We start from the raw sequence: 24,768 nt of genomic DNA on the forward strand, positions 1-24,768 counted from the left end.
TAAATTACATTTAAAAAATAAAGGGGGGGTTGCGCCTGGGTGGCTTCATTGGTTAAGCAAATAACTCTTGATTTCAGCTCAGGTTGTGATCTCAAGGTCATAGGACTGGGCTCCTCAGGGGAGTCCGCTTGAGATTTCTCATGCTTTCCCTCTGCCCCTCCCCACACACCCCTGTGCACAAGCAAACGCTCTCTTCTCTAAAATAAATAAATCTTTTGGGGTGCCTGGGTGGCTCAGTGGGTTAAGCCGCTGCCTTCAGCTCAGGTCATGATCCCAGGTCCTGGGTTCAAGCCCTGCATCGGGCTTTCTGCTCAGCAGGGAGCCTGCTTCCTCCTCTCTCTCTGCCTGCTTGTGATTTCTGTCAAATAAATAAATAAAAGCTTTAAAAAAAAATAAAATAAAAAATAAAATAAATAAATCTTTTAAAAAGATTAATAAAAAAAATAAAAGGGCCCAATTGTGGAAACAATAAAATGGAATGAGAGGAAGCTGTCATGCTGATAAAGTTTCATCTTTTAAAAAAAGCTTTTTTTCTAAAGAGTATATTTTATATCTAAAAAAAAAAATCAGACTTGGTGCTCTAATGTACTTATTAAAGAAAAAGACTGACGTACTTTACTTTTCTATCTTTATACCTAAACTGGTGATTTTTCATGAACTCCCAATTACTGACTGTTTACAGTGAAAATCTGGAAAACCACCTGAATGTTGAATATGAAAAAGATTAAACAAATTAAGGTGTATTTAAAAGGCAGAATACAGCGACACTGTTGACATCATCAGCATATGAACTATACCATCACGTGAAAAGACAGGAAATTTTCAGTAAAAATAACTACAGGATGTACAGTGATTTCAACATATATAAAAAAGGACCATATATACTCTGAGATAAGCAAGCCCTGAATACTGTAGATTTGTCCTTATTTTTACCCCATGAAGCACCTGAATTAAAAGTAAAATCCAATTCAAATAGAAAGTCCTTCTTGATCCTCCTTCAATCCACTAATTTCACACAGTCAGTTATGGATGCCCCCATTATTTCAAGTGTGTGTCTTTTGTTAAGTTCTCAAACCTAAAGAGTTCTCCTTTTCTCTGCCTCATTCCTTTCTTTAGGGGACTGTGTCCACGGGTACTTAACACAGTTGAATAAATTAACTTCTATGGAGAGATTCTTCCTCCTAGCAACTAGAGACCAGGAGTAAGACGATTAAAGAACTCGTTTATTTAATAAACAAATCTCTATTGTCAGACACTGTTACAGAACCTGGAGATTCCAAACTAAGACAACTCTTAACTACTTAATGTTTTAGGAAATGGTTTCTAAACGTTTTCTATTTAGACCCCTGGGGTGCTGGCTGGCTCAGTGGGAGAACAAACCCCTCTTGAACTTCGGGTTGTGAGTTGAGCCCTGAGATTACTTAAATGAAACTTTTAAAAAGAGAGAGAGCCCAAAGACTCAGAGTGCACTTCATGACATAAACTAACTCCTGGATGAAAAGTTACAGAAGTGGAAGGTTAATACATGATTATAATTGTTTTTTTTCTGTCTTTCCCTGTCTTCTGTCTTCCCAATCAAGCAAGCTTCACATACAAGAGCTGTCGTAGACTGCTCCTATGTAACAGTTTGCGTGTAATAAATATTACACTAAAAATGTAATAAATATAAATATCCAGTTGCATGAATAAATGAATGGGTTAGCTAGACTATCCTTCAAGGAGGCGGCAGGGGCGGCGAGGTTAATCCATGTATACAGAAGTCGCTGTTTCAGGCACAAGAAAAAGTTACCAGATGATTCAAATTAGAGATGATCCCCAGCTGCTATCTTCAAGGGATTTAACTGAAGGAAGATGAGCAAGGTGCACAGCACAATAGCAATTAATTAGCCTATGTTGAATTAATGCAAGAACCCCTACGTTGGGACCTGCTCCCGGTGGGCGGCCAGCAGAGGAGTTGGATGCCTTATCTGCGCCCCGGTAAAGGGAAGCGAGGGTGGGGCTGCAAAGCTAGGAAAAGGTTCCGAGAGGGCACCCGGATCGCATCTGAGCTGTTTCCCGCGGTTGTCATTCCTCTCCCGCTACCTCCACGACTGGAGGAGAGCACTGGGGCCAGCCGCCTAAGGTTCCGGGCTCTTCCACCACTGCCCAGCACTCCCGCAGCACTTACTGCCGAAAGGGGCCATTAAGGCAGCAGGCACCCCGGCTCCGGCCGCCCGGCGCCAAGGAAAGCACTTGCAGGCTGCCTGCAGCTGTTAGGCTCCCCAGAACCTCCTGCTCTCTGTGCAACTGCGCCCGGCATCCCAGCCGCCCTGTTGCCTCCACAGGGACTGGCACCAACAGCATAGGTAGAACCCGCTCCATGGCTTTCGCGAGGCAGGTGCCGCAAGCAGCAGCTCCCCCCGCACCCTTTTCTGCAGCCATTTTGACTCGGTTATTTCTTCCGGTCACCTGAGCGCAGCTGCGTCCTGGGCATGCGCCATGTAGCCCACCCTCTCGCTACCTCGTGACTCTCCCAGGGACCGCTGAACTGTCTCCGCCTTTTGCAATCCTGGCCTCAGGAGGCTGGCGCCAATTCCTCGAGCAAAGCTACATCTGCCTTTGCTTCAAGCCTCTTTACTTAACTACCTTGAAAGAGTTAAACACCAAGTTTAGCAGCCTCAGGCACGCTAGAGCAGCTTTACTCACTCGGTGGCATTACCCTCTGCCTTCTTCCTCTAAATGCTTAGCCTTTATTAGAACCCGTTTCCCGCCTCTCTCCTTTTTCTTTACCTGTTGTGCTGTTATTTCCGTTTACAGGCCCTGGGTGGTACCATGTCTTTGGTAGTGTGGACCGATCCATCCTAAGAAAATCAACCTGAATGCTGAGGTCAAATAATATGTCTTGTAGAGGGTAGGGAAACAGGGTAGTTAAGGGATGGTGTGGGTAGAGTTCCGAATTAATTACTAGTCTTCTCAAGAAAGTATGATCCAAGGCCTCCATCAGAGCTGAAGAGGAAGGGGGGCCCTGTGAGGGGGCGGAAGAGGAATTTGGGAGGTTCTAATAAACATCGGTATTTTTCTTAACAGTCTTTTCCACAATCAGCTAGGGCCACACAGGTAACCAGTAGGCCAGACCCTCCACTTGTGCTTTGATTCGCATCCTCTTGTTCTAGGACTTTGTAAAATTCTCTTTTCTCCTGCATATCTTTCTCTCCTTTTATTGGGGTGCCTTATCATGTGAACATGCTATAATGTCATGCTCAAAAGAAATCCTCCCTCAAACTACACCAACCACTACTGTTAAATTTTGCTTTCCCTTTAGAAAATTTTTACTTGACTGTTATTAACGCCCTCCACCCCCACCCCTTTTCTCACTTAGCAGCTTTGTGCTCACTAGTGCCTCTACATGGAGTACTTTCAGCTTAAATGCAACTGCTATTGACAGGCCTTCCTGGACCATTACCCTCCAGTTACTCCCCACCCAGTTTTGTTTTCACCAAGGTATTTATCACTACTTGATGTTTGCCATCAGTACCTGTCTAACCAGAATGAAAGCTTCAGAAGAACAGGGAATTTTCACTGCTCACTGTTCCCCTACCACCTAAAACGGTGCCTAGTTCATAAAAGGGACTCCAGGGATTGATGTATACGTGACCTTGTTTGTCAACTTAAACCAAACATTTCATATCCCAAGGGAAATATTTATAGCCAACCCTATTTTTTTATTAAAAAAAAAAAAAAAAGCAGAGAAGGAATTTCCAAGGTCATATTGTTAGACATAACCAGGCCTTATCCCTTTTATTAAGGACATTTTGGAGACATTCATACATAAGAAAATGGCTTTCATTATACCTCCTAACTTATGACAAATTTCAACACATCATTCTATTATCTCTTTAATTAAACCTTATTGTGTCATGAGTTTTAGGCAGATCTTCAGGTTTTTAAGGAGAACATAAGGAAATGTTCTGGTTGAGATCCTCCAATATATCAAGGCATAAAAAATGTTCTCAGACTCTCTGGATCCCTGTAGACCTAGCCCATACTGCTAGTGTCTGATGATTAAATTTTCCCACATATATGTATTTCAGAACAACTGGATCAGTAGACCCAAGCAAGCCTACAAAGAGAACAGATTTTTAACAGTAAACAATTCTATTTTCTAAAGTATTTGTGATTTGATTACTCTTTCCAGCAGCTGGTAAATTCTGAGAACAGAAGTGACCTTCATGTCACTCATACTTTTAGATTTGTCCCCCAAATATTTCTTCAATTAACAATTCAGCTTCTCATATTAATCCTTGCCCTTAGGTAGCTTAGCGTGATCAATGAGCAAAGGAACTGGGAATAAATTAAAAGGTTTGGCTGAAGAAATAGGCTTCAGGACCCTAACCTAGACAGACGGATTACTGGGTAAATGCTAAAGTGTATAGAACTACTTCTAAATACAAGTTATCCTCCATATTCTTGGCTTAAAAGAAATGACAGAACCTATACAGGGCTTGAACAAGGGGCTATAACCTCATTTCTACCATCACTTACTCCATCCTAGCTTCTAGGTGCTGTACCAAGGGTTTGTCCACATGGTGACAGAACAGAGGAAGAAGGTTGCTGGGGAAGGCTAGGGGTTCTGCCAGAGATGCTGTTGGCATCTGGGCTATCTCCCAGGCAATCAGAACCACCATGTCAGTCCTGGAGGGCAGAGAAGATGGAAAAACATCAGAGTCTTCGTATTTACACAGGAAATAGACTCAAGGCCAAGGTTCCAAATTATTTTTCCACCACTACCACTATCAACCTCTGTGCTTCTAACAGTTAAGAGAACACTTGCATATTTTGCATGTGTTAGGCAATGCTCAGTGCTTTACATATCCTCCTTCTTAAGAACTCTGATTATCATCATTATCCCTAAATCCATAGTTTATAGATGAAGTAACAAGCTTAGAGACGGGAAGTAACATGTCTGAAAATTGCAATGCTGCTGACAAAGGCAGAATTCCAACTTAGGTCTGTTTGACTCTAAAGCTTGTCCCCTTAATCATTGTTCTACTGCCTTCCATGGGAAAACAACACTCTAGGACACTAGAAAAGAAAGAAGGAAGGAAGGAAAAACAGAGGAGAAGGGAGAACAGCTATAACTCTGATATTTTTCTCTTCTCTGTCCAACTTCCTCCCAATACTTGAATATACCACTCAGGTAATAGCTCACCAGGTTCAGCCTATACATCCCAGGGATACTGAAATAGCATTTACAAGGCCTTTAAGATCTTACCAAGCTGTATGATCACTGCTGGGCTCCTCAAGGGAGGACTCTAGGGATACCAGCTGCTCCCCGTGACTTAGTAGGGCATAGAGCAAAGATATTCCAAACTGCAAGAGATACAGTAGGCAAGGTCAAAAGAGTTCACAAGAGGCATTCTGTGCTTCCTTGGCTCTGCTATTTCCCTCCAAAAAGGGAGGGGGGCAGGTTCACATGTAAAAGTGCAGTTCAACACTTGTAAAACCGATTTTACAATGGCTGGCCAAAGAACTCTCAGACCTTTTGGAGGATATCACTGCTCTGAACTTTCCAAAAGATCCTTGTGGAGAGTTGATTAAATGCACACTTGTGGGTTTTACTCTCAGCAGTCAGTCTATAGATCAGGAACAGACTCAGGAATCTGATGCAGGCAGTTTATGGACCCCACTAAAGCGGCAATTCTTTAGACAAAGATTTGCATAGAGGAGTTCACAAAATAATCCATTAGAGTATTAAAAGATTATCAACTTTCACATCTAGAGTCTCTGCATTTAAAAATTTCTATCTTGTATTTATTATGTACTTAGCGTAATGTGACATGTATAGGACTTCTAGACTAGCACATGGGTGACAGGGTTCAGAGCTTTTTACTAAGAGGGACACACCATCAAAAGAGTTTGGTGACCTCTGTTCTAGAGGTCCCCATCAGCACCGTCCTCAGGGAGCTTGTTAGAAAAGCAAATGGATGGGCCACACCCCAGGTCTACTAAATGAGACTCTCTGGGGGTGAGACCTAGGAACTGGTGTTTGGTAAGCTCTCCAGGTGATCCTAGTGCTCACTGACATGGAGAAGCACTACAGAGAAGAGGGAGAGGTAATACTCTGTTGCTTAGTCCTTGCCAGTGATACCACCTGGAGGCCATCTGTGGAAAGAGCAAAGCCTCCCACTGTGTTACCTGGTTCTGAAGTACCAGAGTGACTGGCCTCTCTGAGGATCCAGGTGGAAACAGCATTAGACCCTGAAGTCCTTGGAGGAGCTCATGGAAGGTCAAGTGACTGATACATTTGCCCAGGGGTTTGAATAACATTTGTAGAGCCTGCAAAAAGGTCAGTAAGTATCTCTCTCAGTCTCCACTACAACGTTATCTCCTCCTACTTTGCCGGTATTCCCTTTTCTGGATGACCTGCTTTTGGTACTTTCCTGGTCAGGTTACTTACTACTCAGGTCCCTCCAACCACTATTAAGTGGTCCTCCAATACCCACTTATCTAGGATGTCTTCCCTAAGAAGGGTAGATATGGGGCTTAACACTTCACAGGGAGTCTTTATCTTCTCAAACCTCCACAGCCCACTCACACCTGAGCAACCGCATGTCTGTGTTTTTTGGTCATTGTACTCAAGATGATCAGTCATTCCTATAGTAGTTGGTTCTATAACCTCCTCAACCAAGGGGGGCAGGTTTGGCACCTCTCCCTGCCCAGCACTCTCTGGGGTATCTCTGGGGATGGGAGAGAGGATGAAGAAGAAGGATCTCTAACCCATGCACAAAACCATCCTCTTCTCTCCTCAATGCCACAGTACCTGATCAGCTACATCCCTCCTGACGAGGAGGGGCAAATGGTGGGTGATTGCCAGAAGAAGGCTAACAGCTCGATCCTGGGGCAGGAGAGGGAGCAGCCTTGCCACTAGAGCTTTCCCCTTCCTCACGGAGAGCACCTGCAGGAAGCCATCTGCTGCCTCCCTACATGTGAGAAAGGAAGACATTTTCAGGGCTCTGCATAGAGGGCTCTGGCTTCATGCCTGAAAGGAGGGGCAGAAGGAAAGCCCTTGGGTTTGCTTATCTTTCCCTTGCTGGGCTGGAGGTGTGAGCCTCCCACACTCACTCCAGAGTATTCTGCTCTGGGGTCTTTAAGGCTTGGAAGAGCTTCTCAATCTGGTTGTTCCGTTGTTCAGAGGAGCAGGCCTGTGGCAGCCTGTCCTTCTGGCCCTCTATCTCCAGCAACTGAAGAAACATCTGGGAATTCAAAGGTGGGAAAAGAAGAGATCAATTTGAGAAATATCCCATTCCCAAGGGTAAATGAAGAATTCATCCTTAAGGAGTTGTTATCTCACCTTTTCAATCCGGGCCAACACTTGAAGCCTCTGACTGCTTGCAGCTCCTGTCTCCTAGGAGAGAGTCCCAGGCCATCAGCCACACCTTCAGAGCAGCAGCCCAGACCTCAGGCAGGCTAGACATAGAGCTGGAAAAGCTAACACCAAGTCTGACCACACTTCTTTCTCACGCTTAAGTCAAAATCTGACCTCAAGCATGAGAGTGCCCCTGTCCTTTCTCCAAAACAGGGAAGATTAAAAAAAAAAAAAGAAGAAGTTATGGGAGGAATGCCTGGGTGGCTCAGTCGGTTAAGTGTCTGCCGTCAGCTCAGGTCATGATCCCAGCATCCTGGGATCAAGTACCACATCAGGCTCCTTGCTCAGCAGGGAGCCTGCTTCTGCCTTTCCTTGCTGCTTTCCCCTGCTTGTGCATTCTCTCTCTCTCTCCAACAAATAAATAGATAAAATCTTTAAAAAAAAAAAAAGGTTGTTGGAAGATAGCACTTCTACCTGATCTTGAGATCCATGGGGTACAGCATCAATAGCTCGGCGAGGGCTAAAACACGTTGATACAGCTACTTGGCCCAGGGAACCCTCAATTCGAACCACTGCACAAAAAGGAGTCAGGAGAAGCATATTCCCCTTCCCTTTCCACCCTCCATTACTCAGATGTCCATCCCAACCCAGCAGGTCAGCCCTGGTCCTACCTGACTCATAAGCCTCTGCCTTCTGAATGTAGGGTGTTACCAACTTGAGTGATTCAAACTTGCTCCTTCGCCCAAGTAGCTCTTCATCTGTCTGCTTTTTCTCTAGTTTCTGATAATATTCCTGAGTGTCCATGGAATAGAAAAATGTATCTTCATCTTCTGAACTTAGAATTAAAGTTCTCAAGTGCAACCTCTTAATACACCCTTTCCTACTGCATTCATTCCAGACAGGATCCTTGCCCCTTGGGACCTCCTGCCAACCACTCTGAAGCATCTTGAGTACCCTGGGCCTCATGACATCTGGCTTGGGGTCTCCGTACTGAGGACTTCAAGAGCTAGACACCACCACCAGATCTGATGAAAAGGCAGAGAGCCACGTGGAGAGCCAGCAAGCAAACCCGTATCAGCATCTGTAACCTTCCTGCATTCCTTCTTCCTCAGATATATACTGCACACTTTTCCTTCACCCTCCCCTTCTAGTTTTGTGATCCTACATCTGCTTTCCAAAAATCACAGTTATCTGATGGCACGAAGACCATCAGCAGTTTGTAGTACAGAGATAATACTACTATCAATTGGCCAGTAGCTAATGCCACTCCAGGCCAGTTTTAGGCTTCCAAAGAATGGCCCAGCAGCTCTAACGTCTTCTTAAGGAAATCTGTAAAATCCCAAGCTAAAATAAAGCCACTGACCATGAGGCAAACAAGGATTTGAATAAAGCTCTTTCATTTAGGAGCAGTGCTAAAAAAGCAAGAGGTAAAAAATATTTTGCTTCCAGTGATCCAGGCAGAAAGAGTTTTTAAAGCATGGTGGAAAGAAAGGAAGAAATAAGTCTAAATAGGAAGGAGATAATGGTGGGAACCTTAGTAGGGGGCTTACGGAGGTTGGAAACAAAGTGGAACACAGCTCAGATAACCCAAAAACCCATAAGCAAAGCTTGCCTCATAAGCAAAAGGAAGACAGGGAGCAGAGGGTAAGGAGTTAATATATGTCTGCTGGCATTTATTCAAGTCAACAAGTCGAATCCCATGGTTCATAAAGTTCATGTGTTTTATATCTTTAAAAAAAGCAAAAAGTAGGTGAACATTTATAACAAGATATTTCTAAGACCCACAGAAGTCCATATTTCAAGGCTGAATAAGGGAAATTCTTGGCAAAGGATGAAGACAAAACCTTGGTGTTTGGGGAATTGTAAATAATCCCATTTGTCTGAAGTGCAGGAGAATAGAGGGGAAGGATCTTGGGATGTCATCTTGGGATATGGCCCCTATCCTGTAGTGACTGCCTCTCCCACCTGACTGGACGTGGCCCTCTAAGAGCTAGAGAAATGATCCAAGAGGACCCATGGAATCCAGGCCTGTTGGATGTCAAGGTCAGAGGCTGAGAGGAGCTGCTGGGGCTCACCTGATAGTAGTAGTCATCCAGGTGGGGGTTCTCACTCTGCAGCTGAACCATCTGTACTTTAATCACCCAGTCCTTCTCCTTTCGGGTCATGAGGTTAACATAGAGGTCTGGCTGCTGAGACCAAGGCTTCTTGGCTGGGGCACTTCAAGCCAGAAAGGAACATTCCTTTAGACCTACCCACCCTCCCACAGCTTCCCAAGGAGTGGTAAGCAGGGAGGGATGAACAGAGTACAGGAGGTAGGCAACACAGGGAGAGTCTTGTGTAGGAACTCTGGGTGGGGGGGGGGGGGGGGGAGGATACCCAGCATGCAAATGAGCTGCCCTCAACCCTGCTGCTCTTCTAGGCTTTACCTTGGTGTTCGACTGTGTTGCTGCAGCTGCAGGATCCGTTGGTGCTGAGGGTGGAGCTGGGTCAGGTGGCTAGGCAGACTTAGAAAGAAACTTGGGCTGGGTCAAAGAAAGCACTCGGCTCCCTACCCTTCCATCCAGTTAGCCTCTAGGAAGCTCAGGGGAACATCTAAGGCAACCCCACCCACCCGCGTGCCTCCCCAAAGTCAGCCACATGAAACCATGCAACCCTGGCTCGGCAGGGCTCACATTCCCCTCCAGGATCTATTTTCCTGCAGTTGTGCTGCAGGAAATGTTGACACAGTAGAAACTCATTTGGCCTGGTCGTTGGGAGTTCTGAGTCCTAATCTCAGTTCTGCCGTGCCAGCTAACCTCTAGTAAGTTCTCTTTAGTCCCCGGGCCCTCCACTTCCTCCTCTGTGAGGGAGAAGTGACGGGACTCCACTGCACACTTCTAAGACTAGGTTTCTGTAGGTGTTTTTCTGTGGCAGCTGGTAGGTAGCCCTATCCCTCCTCAGCCACTACGTCCTGATAACTCCAGAGAAGAGCTCAGTCTGGGGGAGATGCTGGGGTGCCCAGCACCCTGAGCCAGTACCTGAAACTAGGGAGCCAGGAGGTTGGCAGGCTGCAGAAGAAAGCTGGGTCTGGCGAGAGAAGTTGAGGTCCAAAGTGCCGTGCTGGAGAGCTGGCACTGGGAAAGGTAGTCCGGAAAGGAACTGGAGAAAGGTAGTCCAGCGTCTGAGAACGGAGTTTAGAGGTCTGGGAAAAGGGAAGCTCCACCAACAGAATGCTGCTCCTGTTGCTTTTTCTCACCTGCCTTTTCTCCCACAAGAACCTCACCCAACAGAGTTTGTCATCTCCTAGGGAAGCTCTTTAGTCCCTGACAATGTGGGGGCATGTGCCTTTCCTGTCTGGTGAGTCAATACCTCTCTCTCTTTCTCTCTCTCTCCTCCCTGTGATGGTCATTTATTCAGGCTCTTGTGCCTTCAGCCCCTGGGGCAATGCTTGTCTGCCTCTTTTTGGACTCCTCTGAAGCCTTCCTCAGAGCTGCAATGGTCGTCTCATTCTCCCTGCAGGATTTCCTGCAACTCCTCTGGCCCAGGTCGTGTTCTCAGGACACAGTTCATTTGAGGGCAGCTGCTCTTTCTAGCCCTCTGCTCCATGCTGCTCATCTGCTGAAACGTAGGGAGGTGGAAGTAGGGCTCTCATTTGTCCTTTCCATATGGACGGCCAGTTGTCCCAGGACCACCTCTGTCATTTACCAACCTACTCTACATTATGGGTGTCTCCCATCTCCCACACCTCACTTGGGCTGTTTCATCACCAGAACAAGGTCAAGGGCAGACTAAGGGACACTCCACATGCTCTTTCTCCACATGCTATTACTTTGACACAGGATGGAGATTGGAGAGACTCACCTGCCACAGAAAGTGCAAGGAAGCAGGGGACATCCCCAGCACACCAGAGGCCTTGATTCCAGAGGAGCTGAGAAGGCCTCTCTGGAATGGGAGGGAAGAAAACAGGCTTGAATGAGCCCCTGAGGTGTCTTCTATAGTTATCAGTGTCTGTTGGGTATGGAGTGCAGGAAGGCCCGTCACTTCCAATATCCAAGACAGTGGTGGTCTGGCCCTCCCTTGCAGTAAAAAATCAACTGGGTCAGGACCTCGGCTTCCTCTGAGGAGAAGAAGAAGCAAGACCGGTATCTCAGGAAAAGGTTGAAGGAGACTCTGAGTGATTTCATTTCTTTAAGGTTATTTATCTACTTATCTATTTATTTGACACAGAGAGATCAAACACAAGCAGGGGGTGTGGCAGGCAGAGGGAGAAGCAGGCTCCCTGCTAAGCAGGGAGCCTGAGTGACAGATGTGGGGCTCAATCCCAGGACCCTGGAATCAAGATCTGAGCCCAAGGCAGACACTTGACCGACTGAGTCACCCAAGCGCCCCATGATTTCATTTCTTTATAGGAATCTTTGTCGCTCTCCACTGGTTGCGGGAATCTAAGAGAATAAATACCAGGAATGAACTGCTGAGACACAGGGGCCCAGGGCCAAGGATGACTCACCTTCAGTACCAGGAGTTCAACCAGCACCTGTGGGCTGTGCATGACCCTGATACAACCTGGTTTTTAAGGTGAAGACAGCATCAGAAACTAAGTGAAAGATAGGAAGAAGCAGAGAGGAAGGAGAGAGTCTCTACTCAGGTTTAAGCCTGAAATAGGAAGTGTTAACCCAGAACCTATCTAGGCAGGTGGGGAGGCCATTTTGTCATGGCCAAATGGTTAAGGCAAGGGCTAGAAAGCAGTAGAGAAGAGAAGGATATTTAGCAACTGTCTGTGAGCTGCAGAGAGTTCCAGCCGACTGTCTCCCCACTCCCTCCTGCCCTGGTACCTGGGTGTTGTGGATAGCACTAAGGACAGCTGGATCCCCGAGGTTATGCTCTTCCTCCTCCTCCACCTCTTCCTCCTCCTCCAGCTCCGGGGCTAGATCTGGATCCAGATTCTCCTCTTCCTCCTCCTCTTGCTCTTCCTCCTCATCCAAATGGGAGGCAGACACCAGCTCCTCCTCAGGAGCTGAGGAACTACAGGACTTGCTTGGGTCTTGGTTTAAGTAGGGGCCTGACGAGGGAGTAGTTGAGGATGCAGGTGTGAGGAATCTCGTCTAGAGAGGCTCTTCTCAGGAACACTTCTGTTCATAAGTCATCTCCAGCACCACCTTCAAACAGTTCCCCACCTTGTTACCCCTGACCCCCACCCACCCCCCGACTGGAGCAAATGGAACCCGGCAGGTGCCAAACACCTTTGCCTTCCATATCTCTTCAATTACCTCGTTAGTTAGCACCCCACGTTGCTCTACCTGCTCTCCCCGACCTAACAGCTCCTCTCAGTGCCTCCTTAGCCAATCAAGTGCCAGATACGGGCACTCACTGCAATTAAATCCTACTGTGCTCCAGATACTTCACACAGTGCTCTGCTCTGAGCAGTCCTGCAAGGCTTGTAGTGATCATTTCCCCATGAAGGGGGTAAAATAGTGCCTAGAAAAGTGACCTCAGGGCGCCTGGGTGGCTCAGTGGGTTGAGCCTCTGCGTTTGGCTCGGGTCGTGATCTCAGGGTCCTGGGATTGAGCCCCGCATCAGGCTCTCTGCTCAGCAGGGAACCTGCTTCCCCCTTTCTCTCTGCATCTCTGCCTACTTGTGATCTCTGTGTGTCAAATAAATAAAATCTTTTAAAAAGAAAAAAAAAAGTGACCTCAGTCACCTGTGTGATGTAGTCAGCAAGTTGAAGAGTTTGGAAGTCACTCCTAATAATTCTGGATACCCAGGCCCACATCTGTCCACTGAACCATACCAACAAGTCTCTGCACCCCAAGGCTTTTCATCCAGATTCCACACCCTAATGAGCAGTACCTTCAAGGCATTTCATCTTTGCAGGCTGGCAGACTTCCGCCATGTCTCCTTCCTCTGGTAAGAAAACACTGTTCACCTCTGGAAGGTAAACCTGAGACAGGGGAAAAAACCCAAAGACAGTCTCCTCCTCAGTAAGGATGGCATGGCACCCTAAAACAGCCATGCTCTCCCCCTACCAAAGTTGCCAGAGGAGTATTAGCCCAGGGTCTCAAGGAATAGGACCTTGGGCTCTTAGACTGCCCTAAGCCCCGGCCTCTGCCCTCACCCCCCAGCTGCAGGGAGCTGTCCTGCCAAGGGACAGAAATGAGGAACAGAGCTGGCAGCTGGAGAAGCACTTTCACACAGATACACATGGCCCCCTCAACAAGAGCTGCCTTGTTGCCAACACCCACCACCTGACTGCTGCTGTCCTTTCTGCTTAGTTTAGCCATGGCAGCCTAGGCCAGGGCTGATTTGCTGCCCCAGCTTTAAGAGTCCCAGCCCATCCCCTGCTGCCCCCTTAAAGGGCCAGCATCTCCCAACCACTGCGTCTTGATATAAACATGAGAATATAATCTAACGATAAAGACAACTCTTAAAAGGGTAAGAGAAATAAACTGCACTTTTTAACCCCCCAAGTTTGTGGGTACAGTTTATGGGGATTGATATTTGGGAGCAGTTGTTGTTTTTTTTTTTTTTTTAAAGACCCCTATTTTCCACACCTTTCCTAGGAGATTTATGAAGTTATGTTCCTTTCCATCCCTAGGATTTTCTCCACCACAATTGGATAGGAAAGCCCTAGGCAATCCTGAGATTTGCTGGCAACCAAGATCTCAGCAGGTAGGCAGAGCACCGGGGGTGCTCGCCCTTCATGGGGTCCCAGGACTTAGGTCTGTTACCCAGCTCTAACTGAGGACGCACCCCTGTGAATTTAGAAGACAGATCTTCAAGGCTAAAACACTTTTGCTCGAGGTACACAGACAATCTTATACCTTCTTGGCTACTCTAATGGAAAACTGGTTCAAAAGCTCAGGAGCGAAAAGAAAACAAGACAACAACAAAGGCGAGAACATGGGTACAGCTGGTAGGCAAAACCCTATAACCCTCCTGAGCCTCAGCTAACCCCTGAGTGATACTGGGTTCTGCGCCCACATCCTGTGTGTAAATGAACCCCACATGACTTTGTAGAATTTCAGAATAAAAATTAAAATGAAGCTAATTTCTCTACATCAAAAATGCTAGTTAGGGCCCTATTGTCATGGTTATAGGATTGTGGTTCTTGGTACCTTTAAAGAAAAATTTTGTTCAAAAGATTTGCTGTACATCAGAATGAGATGAGTGAGGGGGGGAAATTAAGTAGCTTAAATTTAAGGTACTAAAAAACTTTTCAAATATCTGAGTTGGGTTCAGATTTTTTTTGGTAATGTCATTCAGCTGTTAAGAATTTCCTAATAGCTCACCAAGAACCAAACGGTGAATTTCAGTGTTTCAGAAGGGATTTATGAGGCTGTTGTAGAGACCAGGTCTTAGGAAGAGCCACTTGGGGCATTCACAGCCTAACTTTATCAGGCTGTGTTCATTCTTAGAAACAAAATCCCTTTCTTGCTTTTGTTTCTCATTGTTTTTTTTTAAAGGTTTTATTTATTTATTAGACAGAGATCACAAGCTGGCAGAGAGGCAGGCGTGGGGGGGGGGAGCTGGCTCCCCGCTGAGCAGAGAGCCTGATGTGGGGTTCCATCCTAGGACCCTGAGATCATGACCTGAGCCGAAGTCAGGGGCCTTTAACCCACTGAGCCACCCAGGTGCCCCTTGTTTCTCATTTTAACTGCCCTTTATCTCTCACATACCAATGAACCAAATTTCTCCACTTCCTCCACTCACATCGTTCTTTCAACCATTGCTTTCTGGCTTTTGACTCCATCACAGTGAAGGCACCAGGGAACAGATGAACGATTCCATGCGCTCCTCAACCCTTTCTACTGACAGTTGACAATTTTTCAGCTGCATGTTAGTACTCTACAAATATACAAGGCCACTCTCCTACCCTCACTTTTACCCAGACGCCACCCCTAAAACTTCTTGGATTAAAACAAATCTGGAACTACCATTACCCATCACCCCTCAGAAACTATTCACAGTTACCAACGATTTCTTAACTGTAAGTGCAAAAGACGTTTCAGTCCTTAACTTAGTTCAAGTCTCTACAGCAGTTAACACTGTTGCCCATGCCCTCCTCACATCTCTGTTCTCCTGCAGCTTCCCATCACTTTATTCTCCTAGCTCTTCTTGTACTTCTTGGGTCATCTTTCTTTGGCCTAGTTCCTACTCTCCCCATTGTCATCCAAATATCCTCTTCTTCGTGCCTCTTCTCTTTCCCCTCTATGTTGAATATTCTTAATTTGACAGTCCTCTGAAATTCCGTATGCTTGTGTGATCGTTAAGGGACATTTTTCTGGAGAGACAGTCCAGAGGTTTCGTCACATTCTCAAAGGGATCAAGAATCCCTCCCAAAATTAAGCCCTCTGCACCTTGATATCCCTGGACAATCTCACCCTCTCACATCTTCCTACTTAGCCCATGAAGATGATTTCCAAGTTTCTTCATCAGATCTGACACTTTCCAATGAAGCACCTCAGTGGTTTTTATCTCCTGTCCATTACAGAAGGCATAAGATCCTTAAAATCTGCCTCTCCAGCTTCCAGTCCTCAAGATCCCTGCCTTCTAGTTCTAGGTCAGAACCAGTGAGCTACATTTGGCTCTGTGGGGAGAGAAGAATTCTGATGCAGCCCTCTCTCATAATCAGTGTGCACTAGGATGACTCTCTCTGGCCTGGGGGCCTCTCTCCTTTGCTCTGGGAGTTGTATTCAACTGTTGATCAAGGCAGCTTCCTGTCCCAGTTCTTTCTTTTCAGTGATATTAAATGTGTATCTTAGCAAATAGTATGCTCTTCACTGGATCTCACAAGCAAAACAAATTTGCAGAGGAAGTTATTTTAATTGGAGGGGGATTTCAGATGCTTTATTAAATTGTCTTATTCTAACTTCCTAAATATCCGAATGGGGCAGGGGGAGGACTTAACTCAGGCTTCACTTCCTCCAGGAAGCATTCTCAAATATCATCTTCCCTTCCAGGCTAGAGGAGGTGCCCATCTTAGGGGTACTCATTGGTTCTTACACTATTTTCTCATTGTACCTGCCACTGACTCATAATTCTATTTCTGCATTTGTCACCCTCATTTGAGAATGGATAGATGTCTTCTTCATCTTTGCGCTTCCGGCACTTAACACAGTATCTGCAACAGAGTAGGTTCTCAGTAAATATTAACTGAGCTGAACTGAAATGAAAAAAACAGTCCTTCCCCTTAAAGACTCCCTCGGATAGAGTTTCTAGTGTGTCACCTGGGTGTGTCCTACTCCAGCCCACTCTTCACATTGTTCCCAAGAAATGTCATTCTAGAAAACAAACCCCAAAACACCTATGACAGAAATAATAAAAGACAAAAAAAAATCATAAAAGACAAAGATTTCACTAAAAAGTAAAAACTTCTATATTGAAGACACATTTATGCCAGTATAAATTCTTATAGAGCAGGGCTTTAAATATTTTTTAAAAAAATTAAACCTCAAAAAAACTCAAAGAAAGTGTGAATTTTTAAAAAAATGTAAAGTAGAGAAGGTCCTTCTAACCATGATCCCAAATTCATGAGCTATGATAAGTGACTGATAAATTTGCCTACATGAAAAGGTAAGGCTCCCAAATAGCAAACTAAACAAAAGAAAACAAAAAACCATAAAAGGAAACAAAATAATTTTACTTTGATCTGGCAATCTGAAATTTACCTTTCGAATCTACTTAAAAGAACTTTTAGATGAAGATTCTTTTTATTGTTTCTGAAGATTTTGAGGGCTCAGGAAAAGAGATACTTATATTAAGTCCAGATCCTTTTAGCAATACTTCTTTCATGCCTCCTGATAACCAATACTACCCAAACAGCAACTATGTCAAAATTAACATAACACTGTTGATGGATAATATAAAAGTAAGATTCCTAATTTCTCTCACATTTCTTTTAAAATTCTATACTTTGGCTAAGTGCTGAATGTCTGTTAACACAGAAATCTACATCCTCATTGAGACTGAAAAATGGTTTGTTTGTTTTTAAGATTTTATTTATTTATTTGAGAGAAAGAGAGAGTGAGCAAAAGAGAGGGAGAGAGAGAGAGAAAGCACAAACCAGGGGTTGGGGGGAGAGGCAGAGAGAGAAGCAGACTCCCCACCCAGCAGGGAACTTGTTATGGGGCTTGATCCCAGGACCCCAAGATCATGACCTGAGCCAAAGGCAGATAGCTTAACAACTGAGCAACCAAGGTGTCCCCAAGACTGAGAAATTTTGACTATATTATTCACTTCTTCAAAAAAAATTGTCCTAATTTAAGTAAGAAAAGCACGACTTTGTCTTAGCCCATTTGAGCTGCTATAGCAAAATATCGGAGACGGGATTGCTTATAAACAACAGAATTTTTTTTTTAAAGATTTTATTTATTTATTTGACAGAGATCACAAGTAGACAAAGAGGCAGGCGGAGAGGGAGAGAGGGAAGCAGGCTCCCTGCTGAGCAGAGAGCTCGATGCGGGACTCGATCCCAGGACCCTGAGATCATGACCTGAGCCGAAGGCAGCGGCTTAACCCACTGAGCCACCCAGGCGCCCCCAGAATTTTTTTTTTTTTCCCCACAGTTCTAGAGGCTGAAAGTCCAAGATCAAGTGCTGGCAGATTCAGTGTCTGGTGAGAGCCCGCTTTCTGGTTCACAGATGGTGCCTTCTCACTGTGTCCTCACATGGTAAAAGGGAGGATTGAAGGAGCTGCTCAGGTCTCTTTTATAAATTCAGGAATCCACCCTCATGACCCCATCACCTCCCAAAGTTCCCTCCTCCTAATACCATCACCTTGGGGTAGGATTTCAACATATGAATGGGGGGGGCACAAGTATTCAGTCTATAGCCATGACCTTTGGAGAATATAGGCTAGGTATATAAAACTACTATGTTTTTATCTGTATTTTACATTGCAATATAATATTTGGTTATACAAATCTCAAAAATGTTACTGTTTCTCAAAACTATGCTTCTTTTTACATTATAGGAGAGGTGCATGTGCAGACAGAAGTTGAGACTTTGTTTTCCAAATCTATATTCAATCTAGAATCAGGTAAGTCAGCTTTCTGGGATAAATCTGTAATTGCTACATTTACATGGAAACTCCTGGTTAAAAGAAAAAAAATTTGTTTTCTTGAGAGAGAAAGAGAGAAAGTGGGGGTAGGAGGGGAGGGGCGGGGGATGATGATACAGAGGGAGAGAGAACCCTAAACAGGCTCCATGCCCTGTGCAGAGCCCGACATGGGGCTCTATCTAACCACCCTGAGACCATGACTTGAGTCAAAATCAAGAGTCAGACACCTAACCAACTGAGCCACCCAGGTGTCCCAAGAGAAACTTTTTAAAACAGATTGTTTGGTGTTGCAATTAGGCTCATTATTTATTTAAATCACCTGTGACATTTGAAATTTTTTTTTAAACTTCAGAAAATGCAGTTGTTAATAGGGCTTCATTGTATTATATATAAAGTCTGCAAAATATTTCTGTTACACAGTTAAGTACAACTGAATAAATATGATTAGATAAAGTAAAGACTTGCCTTTCACATTTAAATTATATTTGTTTCACACATAAGACTTCCTGAAAACAAGTTGGAAGAGACTATTACTGGTCTTGACTGTGACAACTTACTGGATTTTTCAGCCTCTTTTTTAAAAGTTAAGTAGTTTGAGTTTCAGGTTCTACTTTTCTACTTACCTTCAAACCGATGGTTTAGCATAAAACTTGAATGGGTGACACTATTGACCACCAAATTGTTTGTGGACCAGAAATCAACTCTATCAAAGTTGCTTCCTTGTATATTTCTTTCTATCATGAGCTTCAAATACTCTAAGCAGAATTTGGATATGACTACTTAACCCTAATTTGATGATGATGATGATGATTGTAAGGACCTATTTAGCCAGAGCGCTTCCATCCAGTTAAACAATAACCTTGTTGTTTAACCCTGAAACTGTCCCTGCTCCCCTTCTCCCAGGGGTCTTACTTAAAAACAAGTCCCGGAAACCAGTCCCAGGTAACAAAGCCCAAATACAGGGTGGATCAGGCCAGGTGGAGACATCCAATCAGTGGGAGGGGGGGCGCATACTGTCTCCCTAGCTACCAAGGAGTATGGGCCCCACCTTTTGGGTGCCAATTCTGACCAAGGTGATAGGCTAGTTCAAATGTCTACTATAGGGTAAATTGTAATTCAATTGGTCACTTATGTGTGACCTAGCATGACTGTGTAGCTTCTGTGTGTTACAATCTCATTGGCTACCTGTGTATGACCAGGCCCAACCACATGGCTTTTGCCCTTAAAAGCTAGTCTGTGGGGGCATCTGGGTGGCTCAGTGGGTTAAGCCTCTGCCTTCGGCTCAGGTCATGATCTCAGGGTCCTGGGATCAAGTCCTGCATCGGGCTCTCTGCTTGGCAGGGAGCCTGCTTTCTCCCCTCTCTCTCTCTGCCTGCCTATCTACCTACTTGTGATCTCTCTCTGTGAAATAAAGTTAAAATCTTAAAAAAAAAAAAAAAAAAAAAAAAAAGCTAGTCTGTGAAGCAGAGAGAGGTTGCCCTCTCTGTAAGAGGCGCGGCCCCAAACATTCGGTTTGATTCTTGATGCTTGTCGCAAAATAAAGCTTTGCTTGGCCTTCGCTTTGTATCAGTCTCGCTCCTTTAATCACGGACCCCGTTATAGGGGGAACTTTCAATGATAATGGTTCCATGATCTTCCAGGTTCTAGACCTTCTGGTTTCAGATCCAACACATCTGTGCCTGTAATACATTCCCTCTTGTTCTTGCCCCTGTCCTCCCATGATATCCAGGGATAATTCTGAGAAAGTCACTTTTCAGAAATGGTACTGAATATACAGTCACCAACATTAGTTTCCATTGTATGTACTTTACCTGATTTTTTCTATTCAAAAACTAAGGTTTTATGGGAAAGGCAAGATGAAAATCAATATCCTGGGGCACCTGGGTGGCTCAGTGGATTAAAGCCTCTGCCTTCAGCTCAGGTCATGATCCCAGGGTCCTGGGATCAAGCCCCGAATCTGGTTCCCTGCTTGGCAGGGAGCCTGCTTCCTCTCTCTCTCTGCCCCCTCTCTGCCTACTTGTGATCTCTGCCAAATAAATAAATAAAATCTTAAAAAAAAAAAATCAATATCCTATCCTATTTGGTCTGAAACTTGGTAGTTGATCAAGGCCATCAGGGACGTGGCCTGATGGAAATCACTGTCCTGGAGGGCTGAGGCTGCCGCAGGAGCTGCCTGGCTCTTGTCACCCCTGCTGTGGGCCTGGAAGAGGTAGACTCATTCAAGATGGCTGAGAACCTCCAGGCCAAAGTGGCCATTGTCCTCAGAGCTGGGAGCATAGTCAGGGAAAGGAAGGGATCTAGGCCAGACTGCCATTATTTCCCCAACCCTCCCCTGCCTTTTCCCTCTCAGGGCTCTCTTCCTTCTAACATTTTTTTTTGAAAAACAAAAACAAGTCAAGAAGATGATAAAATCAACTTCTGTGTATCTTTCACCTACCAGTTGGTAACATTTACCTGACAAATATTCTTTAAGCACATTCCTCTGCTCCATTAGTCAGTGTTTGTTCCCAGTGACTAGGGATTTTTTTTTTAAGATTTTATTTATTTATTTGACAGAGAGAGAGAGAAGGAACACAAGCAGGGGGAGTGGGAGAGGGAGAAGCAGGCGCCCCACACAGGGCTCGATCCCAGGACCGGGGGATCATGACTCGAGCCAAAGGCAGACACCCACCGACTGAGCCACCCAGGCACCCCGCCCAGTGACTAGGGATTTTGGCTGACAGAATCATGAATAGGAGACTCACTGAACAGGAAACACATATAACAAGCAAACATGTGAAGAACTGTTTCAACCTAACTGCCTTTTAAAAAAATATGAAGTCAAGGGGCCTTGGGTGGCTCTGTTGGTTAAGGAGCTGACTCCTGATTTCACCTCAGATCCTTATCTCATGGGTCATAAAATGGAGCCCCGCCTTGGGCTCTGCCTTCAGTAGGAAGTCAACTTGATGATTCTCTCCCTCTGCGGCTCCCAAAGCCCGCACGTGCGTGCGTGCCCACGCTCGCGCTCTCTCTCTCTCACGCGCGTGCATGCATGCACACTAAAATAAATAAATCTTTAAAAAAATATATGAAGTCAAACAAGGAGATGCAATTTTTCAATGATAATGACTACCTTAGGGAAGGGTGTGGAAAGATGAGCACTCTTTCTATTGGGCAGTGGAGTGTAACCTGGTACAAAATCTATGGAGGTCAATCTCAGTATGGAGGTTGTGGTACAATAGGAAAAAACTGGAAATGTCCCCAATACAGGATTGGGTAAAAAAGTATGGTATATTCATAAAAGGAAATACAGTTGACTCTTGAATAACATGGGTTTGAACCATGTGGATTTTTCCCCCATAAATACAGTTTAATACTATGTGTTTTCCTTATGATGTTCTTAATATTTTCTTTTCTCTTCACTTTATTGTAAGAATACATGTATAATATATACACAAAATATGTGTTAATTGAATGTTTATATTATTGGTAAGGTTTCCAGTCATTAGTGGTTAACCTTTTGAGGAATCAAAGTTATATGCAGATTTTCAACTGTGGGGGAGGTCCTATAACCCCCATGCTGTGCAAGGGGCAACTGTATTATGAAAGCAGGAGAAAACTACACAGATCTCTATTATTATAGAAATGGATATATTGCCCATGATATATAGTTAAATAAAACCTATTTGCAAAAATGACTATGCAGAATAATTACATCTTTGTATGTAGAACCATATTCATATCTGTATACAAATAGACTAAGTCTAGGGACAAACATCAGTTCATTAGCAGTATCTTTGGGTGGTGGCTTAACAGACAATTTAAGTTATTTTTATTCTTACCTCTGTAGTCTGAATTTTTCATAATGAATATGAATTTTATAATTAGAAAATAACATGAAGCTATGTGGTAAAGCTTTTTAAAATATCAAACAAAAACTGCCTCAAAGACAAGCGAGTTAAAAACAAAACAAAACAAAAAAACCAGCTTCGCTGTGCGTATATCTTGATCTAAGGGATAAAGTCCACATTCTTTCCGTGGCACCAAAGTCCTCTGCATGCTCTTTAACCCCTCCAGGTGGAGTTAATTGCTTTTCTGGAATCATAATTTTAGTTGCACACCTAGAAGTCAGAGTCTCTGAGCTCTTTGAAGAAAGATGTTCCCCCAATGCCAGGCCAGTGCCCAGCACCTAGCAAGGTGCTCAGTGAAGGTTTGTTAAAGGATTGATTGTGGTGCACACTGAGATCTGAAGGATAGATCGGGACCAGGCTAAGTAGAAAGAAACTAAAGCTTTGGGAGACCTTTATCCTGGGGACTAGAAGGCTCTTCCTGTTCCTCTCCTTCTGTGTTTAACACTGGTGACAGCAGAGAGGGCAGAAGTGGTTTGGCCCACTTGGCGTGTCGTGTCTGTGAAATTGTCCAGAAGGGGTAGTTGGGACTAAGCCATGTTGGCGAGGGCAGCGATGGGAGGTGCAAGACCAAAGCTCCTGATCAGCTCAGGTTTCATCCCAACTCCCACCCCTTCAGTTATGGAATGGACAATAGCTCTTCCTCAAACGTGAGTGTACCAAAAATACACTATATGGCCAGAATCTGGTTAACCAATGGGTAAACTTGACTTTGAAAGGCAAATATTTCTACTGAACTGGCTCCTGGCAACCAAGGCCCAAATGTCTGTGATTCTGAAAAGGGGGCACGAATTATTTTTTTTTACCGCTGTAACACTACGAATTGCACAAATTACCACAAACTTGGTGGCTTAAAACAACATAAATTATCATCTTACAGTTGTGTAAGTCACAAATTTAAAGTAAGTTTTAGGGGGTTAACATTAAGGCAGAGCTGCTTTCCTTTCTAGAGGCTCTAGAGGAGAATCTATGTTTCCTGATATCAAGGGGAGGTACAAAGTCCCTTACAACATTCACAGTGATTACGACATGAACAACTGGGTGGGTGGGGCATTATTCTGCCTACCACAAGGTATGACATGGAGAAACATCTAAAATTATTAATGATAAGAAACCAGGGTGCTTGGGTGGCTCAGTTGGTTGAGCAACTGCCTTTGGCTCAGGTCAGAACCATGGAGTCCCGGGATCAAGTACCACATCGGGCTCCCTGCTCAGTGGGGAGTCTGCTGCTCCCCTGACCTCTCTCCTCTCATGCTCTCTCTCTCTTTCAAATAAATAAATAAAACATTAAAAAAAATAATAAGAAACCAGTTCTGTATATAATAACATAGAAAATAGCTATATTATTAAACTAAAATAATCAAGTTCAGTTCATATGTATAGAATGATCCAAATTTTGTGGAACCCTCCCTTCCCCTCACTAAACTCTGAGTATAAGCTCACTGAACCACCTTCCACCTGTCATGGCCTCTTGGGGTAGATGGTGGAGCCCATCTCACCCACCCACATCCTCAGGGCATCGAGTGGCCAGAGGGGTCAATTCCGTCTCTGGTTTTGCTGTCATTGGTCATTGGATAAAAAGATTTTTGGCTGTTTTTAGTAATGATAAATTGCCTTTTAGCAAACTCATTTGTGACACATTGATCTACAGTCGTAATGATGATAATAAATAATAAAATAAGGAAAAAATATCACAAACTCACCAAACTTCTGTTGTCTGACTTCTTCCTTTGTATCTTGACTGTGGCCATTGTGTGTATGGTGGCTCTTGTGTATACATCTCTTGCCTTTTGGTGTTTTCTTTTTGTTTTAAATTACTGATTTTTTTAATAAACAATTCTTCCTGGTTTCTTTATAGTCTTCTTTTGGAAGAAGAATTTTTAGCAAGTCCCTGCCTTCTGAGCAAAGAACAAAGTGGTATCTGACTACTGGACACCTAACAGTGGGGGGGGGGAGAAGAGTTTAGAAAGGTCCAAGACATCAGAGAGGAGAGAGCATAGAATCAGATGCAGATCCAGCATAGCAGGGGACAACAGGGAAGACCACATATACCAACTGGCCAGTATCAGCTAAGCAAGCTGTAAAGTGGGAAGCTGGGGTTTAGAGAAATTTACCAAAAGAGAAAAGGAGCATTTGAAAGAGTATTGTTTATTTTTTAAAGGTTTTATTTATTTGAGAGAGGGAGTATGAGCAGTGGGGAAGGGCAGAGGCAGAGGGAGAAGCAGACTCCCCACTGAGCAGGCCGGGCTCCACTGCAGGTTGGGGGCTCCACCCAGGGGCTGGAGCCCGAATCCTGGGATCGTGACCTGAGCTGAAGGCACACGCTTAGCCAAGCGAGCCACCCAAGTGCTCCAGAATTCTGTAGTTTTTAAACGGAAAGTGAGATGCAGACCCGAGGACCTACGAGGGAAAAAATTGCTTGAAGTGGTTGTTCCAGTAATTTAGTCAGTGGGTGTAATATCCCCAGGGATGGTGCCCAATCCGTGGCTCCTGGGGCTGTCC

The 24,768-nt window shown here is 44.6% G+C and overlaps 2 protein-coding genes across 3 annotated transcripts in view; both read right to left on the bottom strand.

Moving 5' to 3' along the window:
* SPG11 (SPG11 vesicle trafficking associated, spatacsin) overlaps positions 1 to 2,434 on the bottom strand; it is an 86,135-nt gene extending 83,701 nt beyond the window's left edge. For both annotated transcript variants that reach the window (XM_047735747.1, XM_047735746.1), the window contains exon 1: positions 2,168 to 2,434. In XM_047735747.1, the coding sequence (XP_047591703.1) occupies positions 2,168 to 2,421 (254 nt within the window). In that variant the 5' untranslated portion in view covers positions 2,422 to 2,434. The remainder of the gene's footprint in view (positions 1 to 2,167) is intronic.
* Positions 2,435 to 4,312: 1,878 nt separating this feature from the next.
* On the bottom strand, positions 4,313 to 12,197 carry PATL2 (PAT1 homolog 2). The gene is made up of 13 exons (XM_047738099.1): positions 12,157 to 12,197; positions 11,186 to 11,266; positions 10,363 to 10,505; positions 9,772 to 9,849; positions 9,421 to 9,562; positions 8,017 to 8,137; positions 7,820 to 7,917; positions 7,331 to 7,384; positions 7,102 to 7,232; positions 6,800 to 6,959; positions 6,175 to 6,315; positions 5,252 to 5,349; positions 4,313 to 4,671 (listed from the first exon to the last, which is right to left on the bottom strand). Exons 2-13 carry the CDS (start codon positions 11,216 to 11,218, stop codon positions 4,518 to 4,520), a joined length of 1,353 nt encoding a protein of 450 aa, XP_047594055.1. The 5' UTR covers positions 11,219 to 11,266; positions 12,157 to 12,197; the 3' UTR covers positions 4,313 to 4,517.
* Positions 12,198 to 24,768: the final 12,571 nt, after the last annotated feature.

The sequence above is a fragment of the Lutra lutra genome, chromosome 7, assembly GCF_902655055.1.
Source record: "Lutra lutra chromosome 7, mLutLut1.2, whole genome shotgun sequence".
Lineage (NCBI taxonomy): Eukaryota > Metazoa > Chordata > Mammalia > Carnivora > Mustelidae > Lutra > Lutra lutra.

Coding starts and splice junctions, on each gene's coding strand:
- PATL2 (XM_047738099.1), bottom strand. CDS start 11,218: ATGTCCCCTGCTTCCTTGCACTTTCTGTGGCAG. Junction 9,850..10,362: donor TCCTGGCTCCCTAGTTTCAG/GTACTGGCTCAG, acceptor TTTCTTTCTAAG/TCTGCCTAGCCACCTGACCC. Junction 4,672..5,251: donor AGCAGTGATCATACAGCTTG/GTAAGATCTTAA, acceptor TCTGCCCTCCAG/GACTGACATGGTGGTTCTGA.